The sequence below is a fragment of the Chenopodium quinoa genome, unplaced genomic scaffold (assembly GCF_001683475.1).
Source record: "Chenopodium quinoa cultivar QQ74 unplaced genomic scaffold, ASM168347v1, whole genome shotgun sequence".
Lineage (NCBI taxonomy): Eukaryota > Viridiplantae > Streptophyta > Magnoliopsida > Caryophyllales > Amaranthaceae > Chenopodium > Chenopodium quinoa.
The window spans coordinates 3,093,482-3,116,900 of NW_018744662.1; the positions used below are offsets into that span (position 1 = coordinate 3,093,482).

The 23,419-nt window shown below is 34.5% G+C and overlaps 2 protein-coding genes across 2 annotated transcripts; both read left to right on the top strand.

Moving 5' to 3' along the window:
- Nucleotides 1-361: 361 nt before the first annotated feature.
- On the top strand, nucleotides 362-9,978 carry LOC110702071 (sodium/hydrogen exchanger 6-like). The gene is made up of 22 exons (XM_021879718.1): nucleotides 362-745; nucleotides 1,577-1,628; nucleotides 1,723-1,782; nucleotides 1,899-1,923; nucleotides 2,017-2,102; nucleotides 2,213-2,324; nucleotides 3,703-3,765; nucleotides 3,890-3,909; nucleotides 3,993-4,087; nucleotides 5,835-5,863; nucleotides 5,961-5,992; nucleotides 6,096-6,143; nucleotides 6,227-6,287; nucleotides 6,411-6,508; nucleotides 6,586-6,661; nucleotides 6,770-6,789; nucleotides 7,102-7,199; nucleotides 7,303-7,412; nucleotides 8,372-8,452; nucleotides 8,900-8,997; nucleotides 9,094-9,173; nucleotides 9,309-9,978. The coding sequence occupies exons 1-22, from the start codon at nucleotides 565-567 to the stop codon at nucleotides 9,356-9,358; spliced, it is 1,575 nt and encodes a 524-aa protein (XP_021735410.1). The 5' UTR covers nucleotides 362-564; the 3' UTR covers nucleotides 9,359-9,978.
- A 777-nt stretch (nucleotides 9,979-10,755) lies between these two features.
- LOC110702072 lies at nucleotides 10,756-21,904 on the top strand. Its single transcript, XM_021879719.1, has 13 exons — nucleotides 10,756-11,557; nucleotides 12,227-12,304; nucleotides 14,266-14,423; nucleotides 16,301-16,376; nucleotides 17,117-17,184; nucleotides 18,018-18,228; nucleotides 18,346-18,474; nucleotides 18,584-18,690; nucleotides 18,767-18,820; nucleotides 18,911-18,994; nucleotides 20,066-20,229; nucleotides 20,823-20,975; nucleotides 21,372-21,904. Exons 1-12 carry the CDS (start codon nucleotides 11,227-11,229, stop codon nucleotides 20,971-20,973), a joined length of 1,611 nt encoding a protein of 536 aa, XP_021735411.1. The 5' UTR covers nucleotides 10,756-11,226; the 3' UTR covers nucleotides 20,974-20,975; nucleotides 21,372-21,904.
- Nucleotides 21,905-23,419: the final 1,515 nt, after the last annotated feature.

The following is a 23,419-nucleotide window of genomic DNA, read 5'->3' on the forward strand; positions in this document are numbered from 1 at the left end:
TTTGTTGATTAAAAGTGAAGTTACTTCTTTAGTTTGTATTCGAGCACGAGTCATCAAGTTCATTTTTTTGGTGGAGGTGATTAGGAACTCAAAGTCACAAGTTTGAGTCGCATTATCTATATCTTTACTTTGGAGTAAAATCTCAGATATAATTTGAGTATGCAATTCAAATCATTTTTTGGATTGAGGTCAACTTATCGAGTCTAATTACCGATACTATGTTACATGGACCATGCCCACCATGGTGAACAATTAGAAAGTGAGAAAGTGGCTTGAAAGGGAAAAAAAGGAATATGACAAGTCGAAGAGTTAACTTCATTTGCACTATTGCACCATAAAGAAGACGTTAGCAAATTTAATTGAAAAACCCAAAAACAATAAAAAGGCAAAAGAGTGAAGAACTAATTAGAAACTTCCCACTTGAAAAACCCAATTGTTGACCAATACTCCCAAAATTTTGCATCAAAATTTCAAAGAATCACAAAACCCCATCAATCAAAAACATCATTTTCTGGGTTTTAATTGGTGGGTTTTACGGGAATTCGTGTAAAATTGATTACCCAAATGGAGGATCAGCAGATTTCTCCGGTAGATGTTCGTGGAAGTCCGGCGAAAGAGCAACAAGCAGCAGGAGTTGGAATTCTGCTTCAAATTATGATGTTGGTTCTTTCTTTTGTACTTGGTCATGTTTTGCGTCGCCATAAATTTTATTATCTTCCTGAAGCTAGCGCTTCTCTTTTGATTGGTATAATTCCCCCTCTTTTGATTTATTGAACTGGGTAATTTTCTATCAATGTTGCAATGTGTGTTGTGTTTTGTCAATTTTGGTTCTTATTTGCACGATTTTGGTCCAGAATGGAGTGTTTAAGTGTTGTTGTACTTGTATCGGAGTGTTGAGTATTTGATACGGTTACTTGAAGTGAAATGAAGAGTCGGAGTAGCATATATGATCCCGGGGTTTTCAGACATTACAATTTAGTAGCTAGTTTTTGATGTTTGTTATTTGATGCTTGAAGTGGGTGTCTGTTATTTATGTTACAGCTTTTGGGTGTTATTACTGGTGATCTCATTCAATCCTTTCAGGTTCCTTTTTATGTTTGCCGGAATGAAGTGTCTAAGTGTCGTATCCATGTCTGAGGGATGAGAGTTGAGCATCTGATATGGGTACTTTAGGTGAATTGGAGATTCTGAGTAATATAGAGGATAATGGGGTTTTCGAATGCTTTTTGAAAAGTGTAATTGGTAAGGTGGTGCTTTCATGAGGAGGGCAACGAGGGGTTTTGGGGGAAATCAGGTTAAAGTGCATCCGTAATTGAAAATTTATATGATTACATGCATCTTAAAGCGGAAGCTAATTGCTATAAACCTTGTCCTTGTATGATAAATCTATACTTAGGCCGGTATCACTATCTGTACATCTTTTTTGAGGGTTATTCTGATTTATACCTTCCTACAAATTGAGTTTTTGTTGTCAATTGTCATGCAGTGAATGTGACGGAAAGGCAGGTTTACATTTGCAAATATTATGGTGTTTTCTTTGTTTATTATCTGAAAATGTATTAATTGTGGTTGACAGGTTTAGTTGTTGGTGGACTTGCTAATATCTCTAATACAGAAACTAGCATCAGGTTCTTGTTACCTTATTAAACTGTAATGATTTCTTCCTTTTTTCTTCATTTCACTGACTTTTTTTTTTTTTTTTTTTTTTTGCCCAAACTGCAGGGAATGGTTTAACTTTCACGAGGAGTTTTTCTTTCTTTTCTTATTACCGCCCATCATATTATATCCTTTTGAGCTTTTAAATCAATACCTATTCATTTGGATTAATTTGTATTATTTCACTTCATTTGTGTATACTGTGTTTTAGTTATTATTTTCTTTGACTCTTTTGTGGCCACCCAGTCAGGGTTCATTCTTGCTCCAGTGAGTCCCGATTCTTTCACAATCTTCTAGTTAAAACATTTGACGATGCAACATTGATACATACATATCTAATTATTATATTGTGACTGCCAGAAACCATTCTTCTCAAATTTTGGAGCCATTGTTACATTTTCTGTTCTTGGAACCTTTATAGCCTCAATTTTGACTGGCCTTCTGGTGTAAGCATCTTTTTTTATTTATTTATCTATTTTATCCTTAACATGTGATTATGACTATGTTGCTATGTGCATCTGCTTATGACTTAGACTGCTGTTCATTTCTGTTTTAGGTATCTTGGTGGTATCACATATCTTATATACAAACTCCCATTTGTTGAATGTATGATGTTTGGAGCGCTGATAACATCAACTGATCCTATAACTGTTTTGGCAATATTCCAGGTGACTCGCTATTTTGTTTCTATTGCCTGCTTGATAGGTTATCAACCTTTGCTTCTTTAAATCCTTTTACATTGTTTTGTATGTAAATAGATTATGCCATGCTTGTCACTTGAACTTTATACGTGAAAAAAAAGGACATTAGTTAAATAAACTAAAATTTCGAATGTAATCTATTAAAATTTAGACATCAAATAAACAGTGCAAGGTTGAAAATGAGTGCCAATAGTGTTAAAAGTGCAAATGGTGCAATATTTAGGGGAATGGAGGAAGTACATAGTATTAAATAGAGTAACGTAGAAAAAAAAAAATCCTCAGTGGACTCTGCTTCAGTAGTAGTATGTAGATGAGGAAATGTATTAGAAAGACGCCAAGGGGGTGACACCCATTTAGATTAAGAGGCAAGGCTCAGAATAACAAACCCTTAACCTCAAGTTGTCACTAAGCATAGGGCAGCAGGGGAGTAGATTAGTCCTCAATGCAAACTAGTGTACTTGTTATATAGCTATTTATTATTGTGTTTCTAGAAAATCACTGATCAATCCCTAGTGAACCTAAAAGACCCCAAATGTACAAAAGTTTAGATGTCATAATGAGGTCACCAAAGGGAAAATAAGTAAGAGTTACTCTCCCTGATTGTTTTTTGATCACAAAGGCTGCACCTCTTGGATTTGCTGAAACACCTTCTCTTTAGAACATCTTTAGTAAAAAGATTCCCTTTTATTGCTTCTTAGTATAGAAAATTGCTTTGGGAGGAGCCTTCACCCTCTACTTAATCTGTCAGAGCAACTAGAATATTCTGCCCCTTCCAGCAATATACAGTACTTTTTAATTGAGAACACACCATTGTGTGTGTGCGTGTGCGTGTATGTTGTGTGTGTGTGCGTGCGTGTGCGTGCATGCGCGTGTGTGCGTGCATGCGCGTGCGTGCGTGCGTGTGTGATTTTAGTAGAATAAACCCATATAATATAATTTAATTGCCCATCTGTTTAAAGTCCAATAATTAAACAATACTGTATTAGGGAAGGTGACAATATCATACCATTGTTTCAAGGAGGGAGCACTTAATATCACTCTCGCGTCTTCTCTTTCTCTCTCAGATATCTCTTTGTTGCATCCGTGTGTGTTTGATTTTAGTAGAATAGCCCCATATAATATGATAGACCTAATTGCTCATTCTCTCCCTCACTCTTTAGTAGGGGCATCTGTTTAAAATCCAATAATTAACCTATACTATATTAGGGAAGGTGACAACGTCAGACCATTGTTTCAAGGAGGGAGCACTTGATATCACTCTCGTGTCTTCTCTTTTTCTCTCAGCTTTCTCTTTGTTGCATCCATCTATTTTCTCAGGATAGGTAAGAATTTTTTTTGCTTTCAGGAACTTGGCACAGATGTGAATCTTTATGCCTTGGTTTTTGGAGAATCAGTTTTGAATGATGCGGTAAGTTCTACCCAATCTGTGTATGATCTATTGACATATATTTTGTTTGGTTTGACTACTGCTTGATAATCACTAATGTTCGTGATTTTGGCAAAAACTTATCTTCTTGCAACACATATTGCAGGTTGCAATTTCCTTGTACAGGTGCGAGCAGTTGATTTCTTATCTGTATTTGTTATGCTCAGAGGATGACAATTGATAACTTCAACTGTGTTGCCCTTTTTTAGGTCAATGTCGGCGTTGAAGGGTCAGTCATCAGATCAGAATGTGTTCACGTTCTTCTTGAGGTTTATTGAGACTTTTGCTGGCTCAATGTCTTCAGGTAGTTCTTTCACATCTATCCCTTGGTATTTGATGTAACTATATTATGTTCTTCAGATGGTGAATCAAAAATTTGTTGTCCTGTGCGACTACTTAGTGCTGGTTTAACTGTTGCGTAAAGTAATTAATTTAGAGCATGCAAAATCATGGTATAAAATTTTATACCATCTCTCTCTTTACCATTTTCTCACTCCTCCGCATCATCTATACCATGCTATGAATTTTTTGTGCTCAAACTTCACCACACTCATGAACAATAAAAAAAAGTCTCACATCCTTCTCCCTCCTTACTATATGACATACTCCCTTCATTTTCCTTAAATTTCTCACTTCATTTTTTTGGATGTTATTTTTTTTTTTAATTCACTCACTTTTTAAGAAATGGGATCCACCACTTTTACTCACAACTATTTTTTTTTTTAATTGTCACTTTTACACTTTACTTTTTCTCTCTCCTAACTTTAAATACAATTCTTTTGTGAAAAGAGAAGCCTGTAAATTATTTAATAATAATAATAATAAAAAAAAAAACACAGAGGGAGTAGCTCTCAAAAAAATAATTCAATTCTTTTATAATTATTAATTTTGAAAAAATTACAATAGTAAATTATGCATGGATTGAGATGGTTTACATGGTATAAATTTTTGCCAATATGATCCCATGGTATAAACTATACCATTAGTGGGGATTCTCTTAGGGAGTCCATGTTATATCCCCAAGTTTATTTATTTATTTATTTTAATTTGCAAATTTCCTACATTACCTTTAAGAGATTTGGTATTGAGTATTAATGAAAATTTGTTTGAGCAAAGCATATACTTGGGTCTGTATAACTAAACTTTGACATATGGTACTAGACTTGATTAATATTTTGAGTAACCCATTGGCTATAGACCTATGTCAAAGTTGAAAAGGCGTTTATTGGAAAAGATCTCTACTCTCTACTGGATAGGGCCTTTATTGAACAATCAATAGGTTCAAAATGGTAGCCCAATAATTTGTAAAAGAAAACAGGATAAAATTATATTACATGTTAAGTTACGAATACACATGTGCTCAATCTTGTCTCTCGCCCATGTTATTTTTGCTTGATTGTTTATTGGCCTTCCCTCTACCAACTTGCTTTGGCCTGTCTCATAACATGTTACACTTATGACCCAACCTGACCTGCACTGACCCCTAATAACGAAGTCTAATCTGAACTTATTATTCTGAAATAAGTGAAAATAAGCTGAAGAGACCTAGGTAAAGATATACTATCATGAGACTTTCTTGCAAACTTACATATATACTCAATTTCATTGCCACCGTTTATTGCCCCTACCAACCAACTTCTCAGTGCATTTCCAGTGTGTATATGTATATATATTGTACTCTCTTATATGAAAACAGTTTTACATTATTCCCATCTTCTCATAACCGATGACATAACTTTATATTACAAATATCCCTTCTAAAATAGTCATTTCACAGCCATCCTCTTTGCATCTCTCTCTTTCAGCGGGGATATCGTTTGAAATTTAGATTGAATATACTTTTAATTTAAAACTGAGATCATACTATGAGGATATCTACATTATTATATTTGGTTATTATTTCTAGGCTGGGGAAACTCATATATTGTTTGTACTATTGTTAGCTTGACTGCTTGACCACTCCCTAAATTTCAGTCTCTCCCATTGAAACTGTCTAAGTTTTTAGTGAAATCTGATTCAAGTAAATCTAAGCATTTAATTTTCTCTTGCAGGGGTTGGTGCTGGATTCATATCTGCTCTGATATCCTTTTAATAAAGTTTTTACTCTTGTGAACATTGGTCTCTACTTGATTTACTGTTTGGGTGGCTACATATTGTGCGACCTTGACTGCATGAACCTTTTCAAGTATGCAGGTCTAGATATTGAAAAGTGAGTGCCTTGACAACTTGTTTCTTAGGCTTTCAGATGAGAGCTGGATTATGTTCTTATGACACTTTTTGACATCACCATTTTTGTAACATCATCTTTGCAGCCTTCAGAACTTGGAATGCTGTCTGTTTGTTCTTTTCCCTTATTTCTCGTAAGTTGTCCAATGCCTCCTTTATTGCAATAGGGTACCTCTTGGTGAAAGCTTTTTTCTAGTGATGTTATACACATTTTAAGGTACATGCTTGCGGAAGGTCTTGGGATGTCTGGTATCGTGTCAATACTGTTCACCGGGATTGTAAGTAGTCTAAGGACATGCTCTATTTTTTTTCTACAATTTTAATTTTTAAATGTTCTATTTATGTATAGTCACTATAGTTAAAGTCAAAGATCTATCTGAGGTTAATTCTCTCTTTTTCAGGTCATGAAGCACTATACTTACTCAAATTTGTCCGAGAAGTCTCAACAATTTGTATCTGGATTTTTCCATCTAATATCATCCTTAGCGGAGACTTTTATGTAAGAAATTTGATGCTGTTTAAATCAGTTTTCATTTGCTTGGGAGCTCTAGACATTTCTAACTTAGTCTTATGCAGATTCATATACATGGGCCTTGATATTGTCATGGAGAAGCATAGCTGGTCGCATATAGGCTTTATTTTCTTCTCAATTGTATCCTTCATAATTGTTTAAATTGTAAAAGGCTCATTCAAACAGTTAATTATTGGGTTTATTTTCTCATGTCACGCTGCTGTTCCTTAACTTGGTTTGGTTTTCCAGATAACTATTGTGCTAGCCAGGTAATAATACTTCGTGTGTGTTTTTTTTTATTCCCCGCTTTATGTTAATCTTTTGATAAATTTGTTGGTATTTAACTTGTGTTTGACACAGTTGCTGCTTCTAAAGATTGGAGACCACCTACAATTAGCTTCTCTTTGTCAATAATAAAATAGTTTAGTGTTGGCAATTATATAAGTTATAATTGTGCATCATTGCAGTCTATTGACATGTCTACAAGTTTACTTTTGTGGCTAGAATACATGTAAATTTTTACAACGGTGTGATGCTACTGTGTATGAAATTGCTGACAAGGTTTGCTATCATTTATGAAGGGCTGTCAATGTCTTCTCATGTGGATATTTGGTCAATTTGGTAAGACCAGCACATAGAAAGATACCAATGACGCATCAGAAAGCACTTTGGTACAATGGTATGAGTAACAACTTTATGTTTGTTACCTTATTATTTAAATACTAATATATGACATAACCCTAGTCAAAAGAAATGTGCATAATGCATTATACTCTGATCAGGACTTCGAGGGGCTATGGCTTTTGCTCTTGCTCTCCAGTCTGTTCATGATCTGCCTGAAGGGCATGGCCAGACGATATTCACAGCTACCACGGCAATAGTTGTTTTAACGGTAGTCTTTCTTTATCTCTCTTTTCGGAACTATGTGTTTTGACTTGAAATTTTAAACTTAAAGAATTTTTTATGCTAATGAGTGCTTCAATTTAAACTTTTTTTTTTCTTTCTCCATGGCCTTTTCGTCTTCGTCATCTTTGTTTTTCGTCCCTTTTGTTTCAGCTTCATTTTGTCCTGTGAATCAGTGAATGTTCTTTATTTACTCTGTCACCTTCTCCTCTTGGTGTCTGATTTGATTCTCTTTCTGTGTATGGATGTAATAATTGGACATTAACAATTAAAGGCCTCTAAACTCCTTTTTGTGTGTGTCTAAAGGTTGTGACCGACAGGATATTCTGTTTTGGCCTAACAAATATAATCTTTATGAATACTAAGTTTATAAAAGTCAGATAATTTCTAACATATTTGAGGAAGTGATTAGAGAAGGAAAATGGGCAAACTAATCAAATATAAATTTAACTGTAACAACCTAACCCTTCCTCTTATTGGTAATTAAGCTATACTCCCTCCGTCCTTACTATTTGATACGTTTGAAATCTTTTTGTGAGAGAAATGGTCAAAGCATCACAAACAGAAAGGAACAAAGGGAGTAGGTTTTTTTTTTTTTTTTTTCCTGGGAAAATGGTAATAAAGTTATATAAATTAATTTGTTTGTTTACCTTTGAATTATTTACCAAGAAAGTGTGTTGCCAAAAAAAAAAAAAAAAGAAAGAAAGAAAGAAAAGAACTGAGGCAAATTGATTCATGTCAAAGTTCGGCTCCACTGAGCTCGGCTCTTTCGCTGATTACCCTTAATTGGAGGCAATTCCCTAAAGAGTGCATTTTAAAGAATTTATTTTTTCAGATTGCTGCATCCCAGCTTGGGAGTTGCCCAATAAAATAAAATAAAATTCAAAACATTGACTTTGATTTTGACTGAAATGTGACATTGATTAACAATTAAGATATGTCCTGCAGGTTTTGCTTATTGGTGGAACAACAGGAACCATGCTTGAATCTTTGCAAGTTATTGGTGATACCACTGAGGGCCACCTAGATGTAAGTTTGAGTACAGAAATGCTCCTTTTTTTTTTTTTTTCTTTTTGACGGGACAGAAAGCCTGTTACTTTCTTTGACATAGAACATTTTTTTATTGGGCGTTCATTGTTTCGGTAGTCAGCAGTGGATCTTTTCTTGTTTTGCCTTGTTGAAAGGGTGTGTGTGAGGAGGTAAGAATTGGACTCTTTGACAGGGGGAACATGAATTCTTGAGTATCAATCAGCAGTCGTTTGATATGAACTATATAATGATGGATGTGATCCTAGGCTGAATCATTGTACTATGTTCTATTATCTGTTGAATTTTCACCAGTTTGCGAGTCTCATTATATGGTGTTAGTTAGATTATTCTCTGGCTAACTGGCTTGTTATATCATGCGGAGTACATGTGATAAATTTATCATGTTGGTGCTTAAACATTTGTAATTGACATAATTCCTGTTCTTAGGGCTTCAATAGGAACGATGGCTTCGTGTCTTCTGGCCAAGAAGACGAGGGATCATCTTCAAACAGATTTAAGATGAGACTAAAAGAATTCCATAGAAGGTAGTGTATAATGGCTCATGTACAAAAATTTGTTTCCATTTAGAACTATTGCTCTTAATTCTAAATAATTACTCGTTAAAAAAACAAAAATTGCAGTGCACCATCTTTTTCATCATTGGACAAAAACTATCTGACCCCATTCTTCACTACCCAGACCGGTGATGAAGAAGAAGAAGGTACGTATCATTCATTTTGGATTTGAGGACATTGAGGTTGAGTGCGAAATTTTCATTAGCTGTGTGCAGCATGCTATTTAACATGAAATTGTATCACTTATCTTGTTTTCATAAATCTAATTTATGGTGAAACAGAAAATCTGATGCCCACTCCAAGAAGAGAAGTCTACAGTACTCGTAACTGATTCATTCTTTTGCAATATAATGACGATTAATCAATAGAGAGTATTCCTGACACGGCGGATCATGCTTTAACAACTAAAAGCGGCCATTCACAAAACTTCAAGTTTCGTACATATGCTAGTGAGCTGGTTCACGCTAAAGCTGGAAGTAGTGATGTCCATTACTACTGTAAAACATGCATATAAACTGGTTAGCTGGTTAGTTTGCTGATCATTGTCTGATTCCTATAATTTTAGAGATCAGGTGTTCCTTGTCAGAGTTTAATCAGGTGCGATGGATTTCAAATTCAATGCATGTATAGAGATCATTTGTACTGAACTTCATGGCTGTTTCATCTCGTGTGTATCCAAGAAACAAAAAGAACATTTTTTCTTACAGTATAGTGTGGCATTCGTCACTTACAGGGTTACATTTGCAAACTTGCAATAGATGAGCTTGATATTTGATAGCAATTCAATAGTTATTACGTAAGGAGAAATGAGTATGTTCTAAATAGTATAAATGTTGTCTATCCCCTATGAGTGAAATGAAACCTTTACTCACAGATTCCACTAATTATTTGTTTAACAGTTGGTAAATTTATTTCCAAGGAATGTTATAATGCTATTTAATCACTTATTGATTATGGCTGAACTAGTTTTATCAGATATTATTTGGCTTATATGTAAATTATGGTTGAACTAGTTTTATCAGATATTATTTGGCTTATATGTTACATATATAAAGCTAATTTATACTTTGTATTAAGTTTTAAAATTTCTCAACTTATGTTGGGTATTATTGGATCAATTCACGGATGTTGATAAAAAGTAGTACTTGGTCCAATGAGATAGATTGTATTTACTACCATTAAGGTTGTGGGATTAATCCTGACTAAGAGACAATGTGGCGGTGGGGATTTCCTTATTCTTTCCCCTCATTTCCAAGGAGTCTTGCTAACCCAGATTGGGTTGACCTATGAGAGGTTTAAAATCGATATGAGTCATATGACACCTTCCCCTAACTTGCCAAAAGGGGTTTGTTAAATGACGTTCGAATTTTACTAGGTAACGATCATATATAAACTTGAATGGCTGAATATACCCTCGCGTGTATTTTAAAATTTTCACCTGTCTAAATCAATCTAATATTCTCTCTTTCCAACAAATCATCACGAACCACCATTGGTCGGGGATAATGTTCAGGTATAAGACATATAAAATCATTATTAATCCTAACCACTAAACTCTAGCCCTAACTGGCTAACTCTAAACCCTAATGTAAATAGGGTTTACTGATAAATTTACTCACGAAAAATTTACCATAAAGGAAAAGCGTTTATTTGTTGTATATGTGTAACATGACTAACATCCCACTTGCTTCAATTCGATGATGATGAGTTCCTATTTCCTAAATACGGAGTTTAACTCCAAAAGACTAGACTTGAGATAGACTCAATTTCTAAAAAAATGTAACCCAATTTTTTAAAAAAAAAATCTGCCCCAACTTAACCAATTTGAATGGTTGAACCCAATTTAACTTTAAACAACCGCACAACACAATGATCCAATACGACCCGACCTAAACACCCGATTTGATACAGGAGTAGTCCCTCATTAATTTAATCCTAAAGTTGAGATCTTGAATTTCTGATCAGAATTTTGTTTTACTGCACTCACTTTGTCAGTTTGTTTTCTACTTTCCCTCATTCATCATTAACAATTCTTCAGATTCATCACACAAATTTTTTCGTTGCATTATCATACATTATACAATTCCTAGATTCACCATTTTTTCTTTGTTAATTTTCTATCATATTATAGTTTCAATTACAAATTTCATTCGATCTGTCCAAATTATCACAAACCCAGAACAAATTTGGCAACAAAAAATGCCGCCCCCCGAAATTTCTCGGCGATTTTCCCTATTTGGGATCGGAGAATCGAGTAATAAGCAAAGCTCAATTGATAGAAAAAGGGAAGAATTGATCCCAATTTTGAAGCTTGAAACTGATAAAAATGTGTATAGACCTGGTGATGAGGTTTTGGTTACAATTGAGCTTCAAAACCCTAGTGATCCAAGCAATTCCCATGAAATTACAAGTAGTTCTGAGCGTTCCCTTTTGTTAGAAAGGCTTGGTTTTGAGCTTAAAGGGGTTGAGAAGCTTGATACTCAATGGTTTACTGCTCAGAAACCGTTACCGGGTTCGAAACAGAGGAAGGGTTTGTGCTCTTTCTCTCTCTTCCTATGTTAATTTCCAGTTTTGGTTTGTTTTAATTGAATTTAATGTTATTGGGGTATTGATATGTTTGGAATTTTGATCATGTTTTGAGTTGAGCTTTCTGATGTCTCAGTAGTGTATATAGAGGATTAGGCACTTTGGTTGAGGAGTGCAATTCTGTGTGAATTTGGGGAGGAGGTGTTGAGGGGGCCGAGGCTGCCGGGGCAGAAGTGACCGGGAATCGTTTTAAAGGATTGAATTGAAATGTCACATGTATGTTCTAAATGTATTAACAATGTATACTTTTTAGTTAGAGTTACCATTGGCCTCTGAAGATTATACTATCAATGAAACTAATACAAATTTAATATGTTTCTTTACTTGGTATTTGTTTGGTCTCTCTTAGCACTTTAGTGAAAAGAGGTGTGGATGAAGTGTAGCATTACATGTTAATCAATGGCCTTATTTTATATGCCTAGTTGTCATATATTGTGATTGTGAATGCAAGCAACACTCTTTGGTGCAATGTCCGGATATGCGTTTGTCATAAGTTGCATGACTAATGGTTTAGTTATTAGTTGCTTGAAATGTATCTTGGAGGAAAGTAGAGTGCTATAAAAAGTAATTTACTCACACATGTTGGATTGACTATATAATTTTTATTTCTCAGGTGAGCATGTGTTCTTGGATTATTCTACAACATCATTAGTCTCAAACCAGATCATTTCTTCTGGGGCTACTAAAAAGTGTGAGTTGATTTTATAGTTATTCTTCCTAACTCTCTTGGATAAAGATATTCTGTTCTAGTTACTAAAAGGTATTTATTCTGATCTATTTCATGTCACTCTAACACCAGCTTGCTTTATTAATTATTCTGCTAACAATCTTTATCATAAGTGTATTGGTAGAACACCCTATTGGTTGCATATAACTAAAAATTATATTTCTTATGCAAACCTCATATATTTAATAGCTACAATCTTATTAAGTGGGAATATTATAAGAAGATAAAGAAGGTCTGAGAATTTTCATATAGTAGTTGTTTAAGGCCTTTAAGCCCTTTAAGGTGGCGAAGGATGGGAGTGACTTGTAGCGGAGATGATAAGTAAATCTGAAATTTTATTTGGAGATTAGGATAATACTTTTTGTGACATTATGCATGTTTTTTTATGATTAAACTTCTAAGTTAGGGTAGCCATTTCCACTTTTATCTTGTTCCCAAAGTACCTTTGGAGAAGGATAAAATTCATGTCCTCATGTTACGAGTTGGGCGATGACATTGCAATCAGTTTATTAGATGGCGAAAGCATAATCTATTTCTTTTTGACGGAGTCTTGACAGCTCGAAAGAACCCTAGTTTCTTAAGTTGCTGAATATTTTACTCTGGTCTTGATTGTCCAGTATCACTCTATTCTCTTTGTTAAATCTTTTCAGTCTACTGTCCACCTAGGCTTGAGAAGTCGATTAGGGACTTCCTTTTGGATGTGGATGATCAAAAGATTCATCTTGTACGTTGGGGCTTGGAGTGTAGGCATGAAGTTGAGATTATTCATTGGTTTTGAGCTTTTGATCTGTTGAAACATATTCTTAATGGAAAGTATTTGTGTTATATCTCTCTTGCAAAAGATGCTTATGCAACAGAGCTATTGGTCTTCTCAAGAACAGTTAGGATGTATAAAGAAAGCAAAGTTCAAATTAGTAAATTCTCAGTGTTCAATGCCAACTTGGAAATAATTAAAGTATTATATGTTAGGATGAGGCATAACATAAGGTTGCATACTGTAATCTGTCATTTGTTCGACCCTGTTACCTTTCAGTTGCTCATACCGTTACTTTCCTAAGCACATAGAGAACCTTCACGACTGTAGAAAACTGTTTACGAGTCAGATTTCAACAAGCTTCTTAATCAAAGTCCATTTGGATAGGTGCTTTTATTCATTTATATGTCTGAAAACAGGAGGCATATGATGCTCGTTATTTCACATTTGGCCCCTGGTCAATTTTCTGTTATCCTTGAGTTTTAAAATTCTTCAGTTTGTACCCCTCCCTCATCCCAAGGTAACACATCTTGTTAGAAAGTGAAACAAAAACCATTCCATGGTTACTAACTACTGCTACCTCCCCTTCATAACTCACCATGAGATTATAACTAACCCTCAAATCTACACTACTCCAATCATTGTTTGACGAGAGAGAATGAATACCTGATTGAACGTAATCCTTTACCATCATGTATCATCATGATCAATGCCCAATTCTTCTCAAAGAAAGCTTGCCAAGAAGAAAGTGGCCAATCAAATTTAGTTCTAACAAACCTGGATAGGGTGATGCTAGGGCTATTACCTATAGTTGATCCTTTAATGTCTTGAGGACAGCAAATGAGAACAATGAGGAGAAGAAACCTATGGGAAAAATTGGAGAAAAAAGGTCTGCTTTGGCAATTTCTGTAATCCAAACGGTTGCTTATGTCTTTTGGTTGTTCACTTGACTGCTACTTCTGGTATTGTACTTGTTTATATCTAATATGTTTCATCAGCACTTGCCTTTTGTATTCTGTATTCCTGTTTATATAGTAGTGCCACTTGGTTGACGTCATTTACTCATCATTCATCAGCTCTTATGCTTAAGTGAATCTCGTTATGTTTTTGGTTTATATGAAGTCTGTCATCTACTTTATGCTAATTGTCTATTAGAAAATTGTCTTCACAGATGTGGTTCGAACGGTTTTGCCTAGCATCATACCGCCATCATACAGGGGTACAACAATACGATACTTGTACTATGTTAGAAGCACTTTTTCTGGGCAATGGTTGATACTGGAAAATGGCCACACAGAGAGTGATCTGGCTCATAATATTACTGGACTGGTTAGTTCTTATTGATTTTCTTATTTTTCTTACCCTTTTGAATTTAGAGAATTCAAGGCCCGCAACCATTTATTATCTCAGCACCCTTCTTGGCCATGTCCCGTTGTCTCGCTTACATAGGTGGTTTTTTCGTTTCAGACTTTGTATTTAGATTTAGGTTTAACACAATAGATCTACTCGTTCTGCCCACCTCATTTTGATGACCATTTTTGGTATACCTTATTGTAGTGTCAATTCTTTCTTCATACGACCATTGTGTCTTATTGTTTTGGCTGGTACTCCCTTTGCTCCATGTTAACTGGTGTTTTTGCTTTTTAAAGATGAACTTATACTGATAATTATTTTGAAACACTGAAAAATATAATATAATTTGGTAGATTCGTAAATTCTAAAAATTTATTTTGTTGTAATTCTTTAGTCAATATACCATGAGAAATGTTTGCAGTCAAAGTTTGATAACAAAACAACGGTTTATATGGGATGGAGGAAGTATGTGTTATTCTATTCTTTTACATGACCTTTTCAAACATCACCGTGCCGAATGACTTTGGCATTCTAACCTTCTACTCTTGAAGTAGTTCTAAGTCTAACCCAAGAAACTCAATCTCTTCTATAATTATCCCCAAAGAAGGCAAAGCTCTCCTCCCAGAATACCTCTGTCTGATGAGTCTGGAAAAACTCATGATTTTTTTTTTTTTTTTTTTTTTCAAAATTTGGAGAAACTAATACATCTTGATGTTATTAAAGGATTAGTTGAATAATATCAATATCTTTTTTTCCTTTTTAAAAAAAGATGATATTGGTGTGATGGATAGGGAGTGCTTCTAAAATCATGGAATCAAGTGGCAAGGGTTTTTGTAAAATTAATCTGTTGACAGCAAATTTGTTCAATTGGAATATGAGAAAAGGGCGAGTGATAAAAAGTTGTTGCAAAATTTGCTGTTGAAATAAAATTTGAAGAAGAGTTTAGAAAAAAAGTCTGCTTTCATTGCTATTGGCATTGCTTCTAATTGGGGGAGTAGAAAGTTGTGTGCTTGATGAAAGATATGGAAGTACTGTTTTGATGAATTTAAAAGCTTAGCCAACATTCAAGCTAGAGATTTACAATAGGTTTTTTCAGTTTATGTGAAAGAGTTTCCTTAATTGAATTGGCCCAATGGGCACTTGACATAGACAAGGACAAATATGGAGAGATTTACAATAGGTTTTTATATCGTTGTTATAGGATAAAGTTTTCAATTCAGATACCTTTAACCGAGTTATTCAGTTATACAGTAAGGTAGCATTACAATAAACCTTTGTTTTAAAAAAAGCATATTTTTTTCCTCTTGAATTATAGTCAGCTCAGCTCCATTCAATTTGTTTCAATTTTGTTCATTTTTAAAAATTAACATGGTTTACTCTTACTGTTTAAAGAAGGTCAAACTGTTGGTCTCGTTTTCTCATGAATGCACATTCCTAATAGGCTAATAATGCCAGAGAGAGTAAATATTTGGAGAAGTTTATATTGATGGTCTCCATTTTTCACTTTTTACTATTAATATATATATTATACACATACATTGTCATGAAGAACCACTAACGCGTTATGTGTTTCACACCATTAGTGGTTTTGGGTAAAGCCACCAACAGTATTAGCGGTAATCTAGGGTGAAATAGGAAAAAAAAAAAACATTATCTGTCTTATCCCATGTTCACAAAATCTCAGGAATTATTATTTTACAAAAATGCAAATTTGATTTTGTTTTTGTTTTTTTTTTTTCAACGAGAAACTTGAATGTAAAATCATATCCTTTTTGCTTGTTGGTAATTAGATTATATGGTAAAAAAAAAAAAAAAAATTATGGTTATTTTTTGACAATATCCAAAATTTACAGGAAGCTCGTGTCCCCTTGAAAATTTGGGTTACTCAACAGGCAAGTGGACTAACGATTGATGAAGATCAAGCGGATGGTAGGTCTTTATTTTTTTTTTTTTTTTGACGGGGTTAATTTTTTTTTCCTTCAGGAGTACTTTTAGTGTAAACTATCCTGGTATACATTTACTGCCTATTTACTCTCTTGCTGATTGATAATATCACAATCTTGCACGATGAAAATTTTGAATAAGGACTAAATATTTCATTACTGGCCTTTTTTAATCCCACCATTCTATTTTTTTTCCTCAGTATAAGCTTATGGGATTAAGGCTTTGATTGATTGATTTATAAGCTGCTAATTTCTCAAACATTCATGAAGTCAAAATATACGTTATGTCTGCTGATAGAGAAAATAAAGAAAAAGCATGCCTCCATAGGTGGGGAGAGGTGGGGGAGGGAGAGGGAGAGGGAGAGAGAGAGAGAGAGAGAGAATGGGGGGTGGGGATTAATCTCTTCTTTCATTCTAAGTCACATGAGAGGTAAGCAAGCAAATCTTATTATGTATTATCCTCTGAGACAAAAAGACATCTTTTGACTCTTTTCCTCCCGTAAATGTCACTTGACAAGGAGATACCACTCCATGTCATCTTTTACCAATGCATGTAATCATGTTAGTGGCTCTAAGCTTGTTGGCTCAACTTCAGCTCTTACAAATCTAGTTTGGAGTTTCAGCCAATCCGGTTACGGCTTTGTAGAACCCTTGCTGGAAAATATCTTCTGTTTGTGCTGTTCTACATTGAAATTGCAATTAATAATCATTTTGTCATGTTTTTAGGAATTGTACCGGTCCAGACCATTCAAACAGATATATATTGGAAAGAGCTCGATGGGGATTCGGAGTGGGTAAGCTTATGAACCTTGTTTTCACTAATATTTCACGCGATATCTTGTATTCTCTTCAAAGCAATCGATACAGCAAGTTTCCTGGTGCTATTTATTGCTTTGAGAAATCTTTTCAGCTTATCTGCTTATGTGACACCAATGACGCTTGTACTCACCATCTTTCCATATGTGCCCATTAATTATGAATACGAGATACACCCTCTTCCTGTCTCTCTCTGAAAATCCTAAGTAACCCTGTAGTACTAGAAGGTTGAGGAAAAGATAAAAATATGAGGAGGCTAGGGTCTAGTTAAAATGTCAAAGGGGTTTTTGAATTTCATATTGTACTTTCCTTTAGTTTTGCTTAATCTTTTCAAGATGCCAATAAATCTTTTCATTTTCAAAAAATTAGTTTTTGTTTCTTATTTGTGCTTGTAAATTGTTTCTTATTTGTGCTTATAAAAAATATAGTAAACTATTTAACAAAATTCAGCTTGTTTGAGCCACAAAATGCTCTGTTTCTTATCTGAGGTGCATAAAGTTAAGTGTAGGCCACCAGGTTGAAAGTGGACAGGTCAAAATAGATGTCCTCCCTTAAACTGCTCTTATCTGAGAATATCTTTTACAACTATACCTTAAATTTGGACATGTTGGAACAGCTAACACTCAACTAGTCAACTGTGTCAGTGAATCATTAAGTTCAGAACATTCCACGTCACTCTTGGGTCTATATTGATTATTTGATCGACTCTTGGTTCTATATATTACTCTGATATCTTGTATTCAATTTCAACCATCATAACTTGACACAGCTGTGATATGAATCATTTCTTAATTTTGAACTGTTTTTAAAGGTTAGGGCTAATGATATATATGATGGAGCTGAGGAAGGCTATGATAGTTCGAGGGACGAAGTTTTATCTATTTCTTCATATAATCCATCAAGAGACAGTCTTCACAAGTCATTTGGCAGTTCACTATCTCTACAAGGATCGGCCTCAAGGTCCTTTAGAGAACCCCCCTTGCATGCAGAAGCTGATGAAGTTCTACATAATTCAATTGGGGGTAAGTAAAGCAGCTGATGTCTTTCAAGCAACTGGCTTCTTTTTCAAGGCCTTTTAAGTTAAAAGTAATGTCATATATCCAATTGTGATACAAAGCAAATTTTCTCTCTGCTACCAGATATTTTGTCATCCAAGAGTCCTTCTGTTATCTCTCCAAGACTGCAAAGAGGATATTCAAAAACTTTTTCAAAAGATGAAGATGAAAAGGGACCATCTTCTCCCATCCAAACTACAGAGGCTGCTGCATGTAATTGTTACAATTTCATGTCTCATTGTCTCCTATATTCTGTTCGGCACTTCAAGGATCATTTATCATGTTTCTTTACATTCTAATTAGATCCAAACATTTTCTGCAGCAGAAAGCTCTATGCGAGGCAGGTCTTATAACATCAAGCTTGATGATCAAGTTCTGCTCAGGTTCTCACCCAAGAAGTCAGATTCAAATTATTATTTCAGTGATATGGTAAAGTTGTAGGAATGCATAGTGAAATTTGTGCTCTGTCAGATTCCCAAATTCGATTTTAACACTTTGGTAATAGATAGGTGGGACCCTTACCTTTTTTCATGAAGAAGGAACAAGGAGGTGCCTTGAGGTAAATAATTTTTCACAAATGAAAACATCATGAAAAAAAGTCAGATGGTTTGCGGTGATGTAATTCGCTATGAGACTTGTGATTTTCCAGGTATCGATCACCTTGGAGATTTCGGAGACTATAAATCGACGTTCTGTCCACCCTTCCCGGAAGAACTCCCCTACGCTTACAAAGGTGTGGTTGTGTTTCTCAGTCATCTCTTAAAAAAAAAAGCCTTAGTTGCTTTATGTTTACTCTTCTTGCTATCCTTCCTGGTTATTCTATCTCAATTTGGTTTTGAGACAAAAGAATTGTTTGTTTCTTGTCATGCGTTGAAATTTGTGTCTAACTGTTTTCCTGCACATTTTATAAAGCAGCTCATGAAAACATTGATACTCCGTATTTTGTTAGGGGTACCTAGTAAGTAAACTTCACGCAATATTTTCCATGCTTTCCATCTCCCTAATCTTCGTATTTATTGAACCAACTAACCTCCTAGCTTCCTCTCCAAGCCAATCCCAACAGATTTTTATGCATTACCAAAATTGCCCCTCCCCTTATGTCGGTTTATTACAGGCTTTCCTAAAAGAGCTAGAGCAAAGCAGTTTGTATGTTTTCGTATCAGTTGCAGCACTGGCTACCTTCTCTGGTGATGGTGCTTCATGTTATTTTTTTAGCTGCAAATCACTCCTTTCTTCTCTCTCTTTAAATATATCCTCTCCTACTCCACCCCCTTGAAAGTTTTGGGTGGGATTTTTTTAACACCTAGAAGGGCTAGAACTAGTGAAGTCTGTTTAACCTATCGGAATCATATCATATACAAACCCTAAAAAAAAAAAAATTATATAATAAAGGGATAGATGAATAAATGCTTACCATACACTAATATCAAGACATACACCAATTAACCTAATAAGACATTGCATAAAGCAAGGTAGCTAGTATACTATGTTCCTGCGCACATTCCACATAGCAGAGCGTATCACTTGTAGCTCCCCCCCCCCCCCCCCCTACCCCTAGACACACACCAAAAAAAAAAAAACCCTCCACTCTATTTCTGAAACTAAAGCTGTTACGATGTTATGCATCAAATATCTGGTTAACCTCTTAATCTTGGATGGATGCTGACAATACTTTCTTCTAAGCTTTAAATGATTTAGGTTTGTTGTTTCATCTGCTCTACAAAATTTGACCTGTCTTATCTGCTCTACAAAATTTGACCTGTCTTTTTCTCACTTTTCTGCTTTGTGATCTAATTTTATGTAGGTTCACAGTGATCATCACGAGGTTGTTGCCGACTTGGTGCAGACTAGCTTTCTATTTTCCATTCCCATGGACGGACCAATGTCTTTTTCAACACCTCATGTGTCTGTTCAATGGGCTCTGCGGTTTGAATTTTTTACCACTCCGAGGAATATTGACTGGAGTAGGTAGGCCTTTTTTGTTTGTTCAGCTCACATACTTTACTTGGCGGGATTAGCTAATTGCTATCAACTGCAAAGTTGATGGGCATTCTGCTATTATATGTCTTTGAACTCATATGCTAATAGGCAAAAGACAAATACTCTGTATTTAGCATGCAGCTGAAAACCAACACCAGTTTTCTGGTTATATAAGAGGCTAGTGACTAATTCTGTTCAGCTTAATTTCAGTTCAGTTCCAATTAGTTTAGTTCTAATTTTCTTCTCTCATAAACAATTCATTTCAGCTAAGCTCAGTTCAGTTCAGCCCCAATCAGTTCGGTTCAGTTGTTTTCAGTTCATCGGAAGAAACCCTAAGAGATCTATCAGTAGTACTTTATAGTATGTTTTATCTTAGCTGTTTAACTTTGCCACCTAGTTTCCCCTTTTTTGGAAGGTGAAATGTCGCTGTGAGTTGAGTGCTTTTGTATGGATGCAGGATGCTGACTTTATGTAGGTTAAGCACTATGATTTGCTCCCAAAATGTAGTGCAGGGTTATCTTTTCATTCGAGGATCTTTCTTGTCTGTCACCTTGATTGTTTTGTCACTCTATTGTTTGCAGGTATGGTCATCCTCTTTTAGTTGAAGGGAGAGACAAATGCGAGTGGTGTCTTCCAATTAATGTACATGCACCTCCACCTGGAGCTGCTGCTGTTGCACACGCGAGACATAGAAAGAACCTCTCTAGTGAGCCTTTTTGGGCTCGTGACTGAAGGTAAAGCTGAAAACTGGCCTACCATCCCATTTTGCACAAAAAAGTAAAAAATTATAGTAAAAGGTTAGGATATGTGCATTCACTTTGTCATATGCCTTCCCGAGAGGCGACAACTAACATTCATATAAGGTTAGTCGAGTCCTGATAAGTTTTTTTAAGTGGAAGTTTAGTCAATAAAACACATCCTACGTTGTAGACCATGAACTTTTTTGTATCTCTGATGATTTTGAAGGGAAGATAAATTGGAGGTTTTGTGAAAACACCTTTGACTTGGGTGATTTTTGTGTTTGCTTTAAATGAAGTCGGGGGCTTGCATGATATTACCATCGGGCCATCGTACTACTTCATTTTGCGACTGTAACCTTTCAAAAACAAATGCTAACATAATATTTACAGGTTCTCTCAATTGAACAACCGATGGAAAATTTTCAGCGTGGCTATATACGAGTTAAGTAATTCTGCTGACAGTTCAAGTACACGAGATCTTCATTGCTTGAAACAGGACAGCTAAGGTTATACAACATTGAGTCGGGATTTACATATTACAAGCAGCTCGTACATGACTATCTCAGCAGGAACTTATATTGAAATGTTCCCTTTTTTGGGGCTGTACTCTATAGACACGAGATCTTGATCTTACCATAATACAAGTTTTATACATTTCTATAATGATGTAATCGTCGCCAACTCGCAATCAGTTAGAACAGGGTTGATAGCTTGGTGCTACGATCATTCTTTGAGATTTAAACTGGTTATTTGATTGAACGGCGATAATGCCGTTTTTGATTTATTTTCTTTTTGGGTCTTCCTTTTGTGTTGAAACGATTGACTTCACGAGTAGAATCTTGGACTATTGTATGGTTTGTGTTAAAAATCTGTTAATTGTTGGTTGGTGTTAATTGTAAAGTATAAGCTTTAATTATGGCGTATATTTGGATTTTAATACCCTATAATTTATAATAAATATTGAAAAGCCAAAACCATAGAAACGTTTCTAGCCTCACGAGTTAAGTATGAAAGTACTATGCTCATAATATAGTCATAAAGGTTTGGAGTTATTTCTAAAGGTAGAATCATTTGTGAGATTTGTAATTTATACAAGTACTGGGTTGAAGATGTTTAACACACAACTGGTTGTATCTTGCACGTTACAATTAATGTGATTTATTCGAAGATATTTAAAAACAAGTATTCAACTTATTGTATCTTGCACGACATAATTAATATTTTTTTTAGGGTGATGTTCTATGCAACCCTTATTTTCCCTTTTTAGTATTAAGTTGAAAATTTATCGACAATTCACGAGTAAATCGGTGTAGTAAATGTTTATTTATTGTCTATTTTTTTATTTTAAAAAATAAAAAATATCATGCAATTATAACATACAAAGTAAAATTTGTTGGTCTTGTCATGCACAAGGTATAAATGTAAAGTTGGTTGTAAATGAAAAATTGTCTAGAATATAAGTACTCAAAAGTTTAAAAAAAAAAAAAAAAAAAAAAAAAAAAACTGAATTAGTTTAAACAATACTCTGTACCTATTGACACACAAGAATGTATTTAATGCTTACGGAGTTGTTAATTTTTCTTTTCAATTCAATTTGTGTGGCAAAGTGATTTATGGAATCGTCACCATCAATTTTTTTGTGCAAAATATAACCTATCCTAATTTAAAGCGATGATATTTTGGGTGTACTACGCTAAGTATAATATTGATTCTTCCAAAGTTTACTAAAATTTTATTGTTCACGCGCTTAAAAAAAAATGAAAGTCTGAAATTAAATATTGCGTTATGTTTTAATTATTCTTAAAAAATAAATCTCTTAATAGTCTTTTGTCAAAAAAATAATATAAAATAAAAATAAAATAAAATAAATCACAAATTTACAATAAAGTATTGAGGAACCTTCATATATAATTATGTAAAATAAGCTTTAAAGTTGATACATTGACTTATATCTGTATCTGATACTCTTAATCAGCAGGTAGTAGTGTTTTAATCGCTATAATCTTCTACTTGTACTATTATAAATTTATAATTAATACCATTTTTGGCATCTGAAAATGAAATGTGAAACAAATCAAAATTCAAAGTAATTACAAGATTCTTATCCAAATTAATGGGATTCTATGAGATTCTTTATGATTCCATCCTGATTCTAATTCTTAGAATTTGGGAATTGGAATAATGGAATTTTCTTGATCTATATTTCCAAAGAAGGATGTTACATAATTGACTACAATAATTGAGATGACCCCTTTCCTTTTAGGCATAATTTTTACTGTCTCACAATAAGTTGTTGTAGCAGGTTCGCTATACTAAAGGCTTGTTTAAATTCATTTGTCGTGCTATTGACGAGTCAACACAAATTAAGATCAAATTGTACCTCAATCATACTTGTAACTTGTCTAACTTCTTTTAAAGTAGGTGAAGAATTCTATAGG

Bases quoted from the DNA above. Each gene is read 5' to 3' on its own strand.
- LOC110702071 (XM_021879718.1), top strand. From the start codon at position 565: ATGGAGGATCAGCAGATTTCTCCGGTAGATGTTCGTGGAAGTCCGGCG. The intron at 1,924-2,016 runs GTGAGTCCCGAT...TGTGACTGCCAG, and splicing joins CAGGGTTCATTCTTGCTCCA to AAACCATTCTTCTCAAATTT. The intron at 6,790-7,101 runs GTAATAATACTT...TCATTTATGAAG, and splicing joins ATAACTATTGTGCTAGCCAG to GGCTGTCAATGTCTTCTCAT.
- LOC110702072 (XM_021879719.1), top strand. From the start codon at position 11,227: ATGCCGCCCCCCGAAATTTCTCGGCGATTTTCCCTATTTGGGATCGGA. The intron at 14,424-16,300 runs GTTAGTTCTTAT...CAAAATTTACAG, and splicing joins CTCATAATATTACTGGACTG to GAAGCTCGTGTCCCCTTGAA. The intron at 18,691-18,766 runs GTAAAGTTGTAG...CTTTGGTAATAG, and splicing joins ATTATTATTTCAGTGATATG to ATAGGTGGGACCCTTACCTT.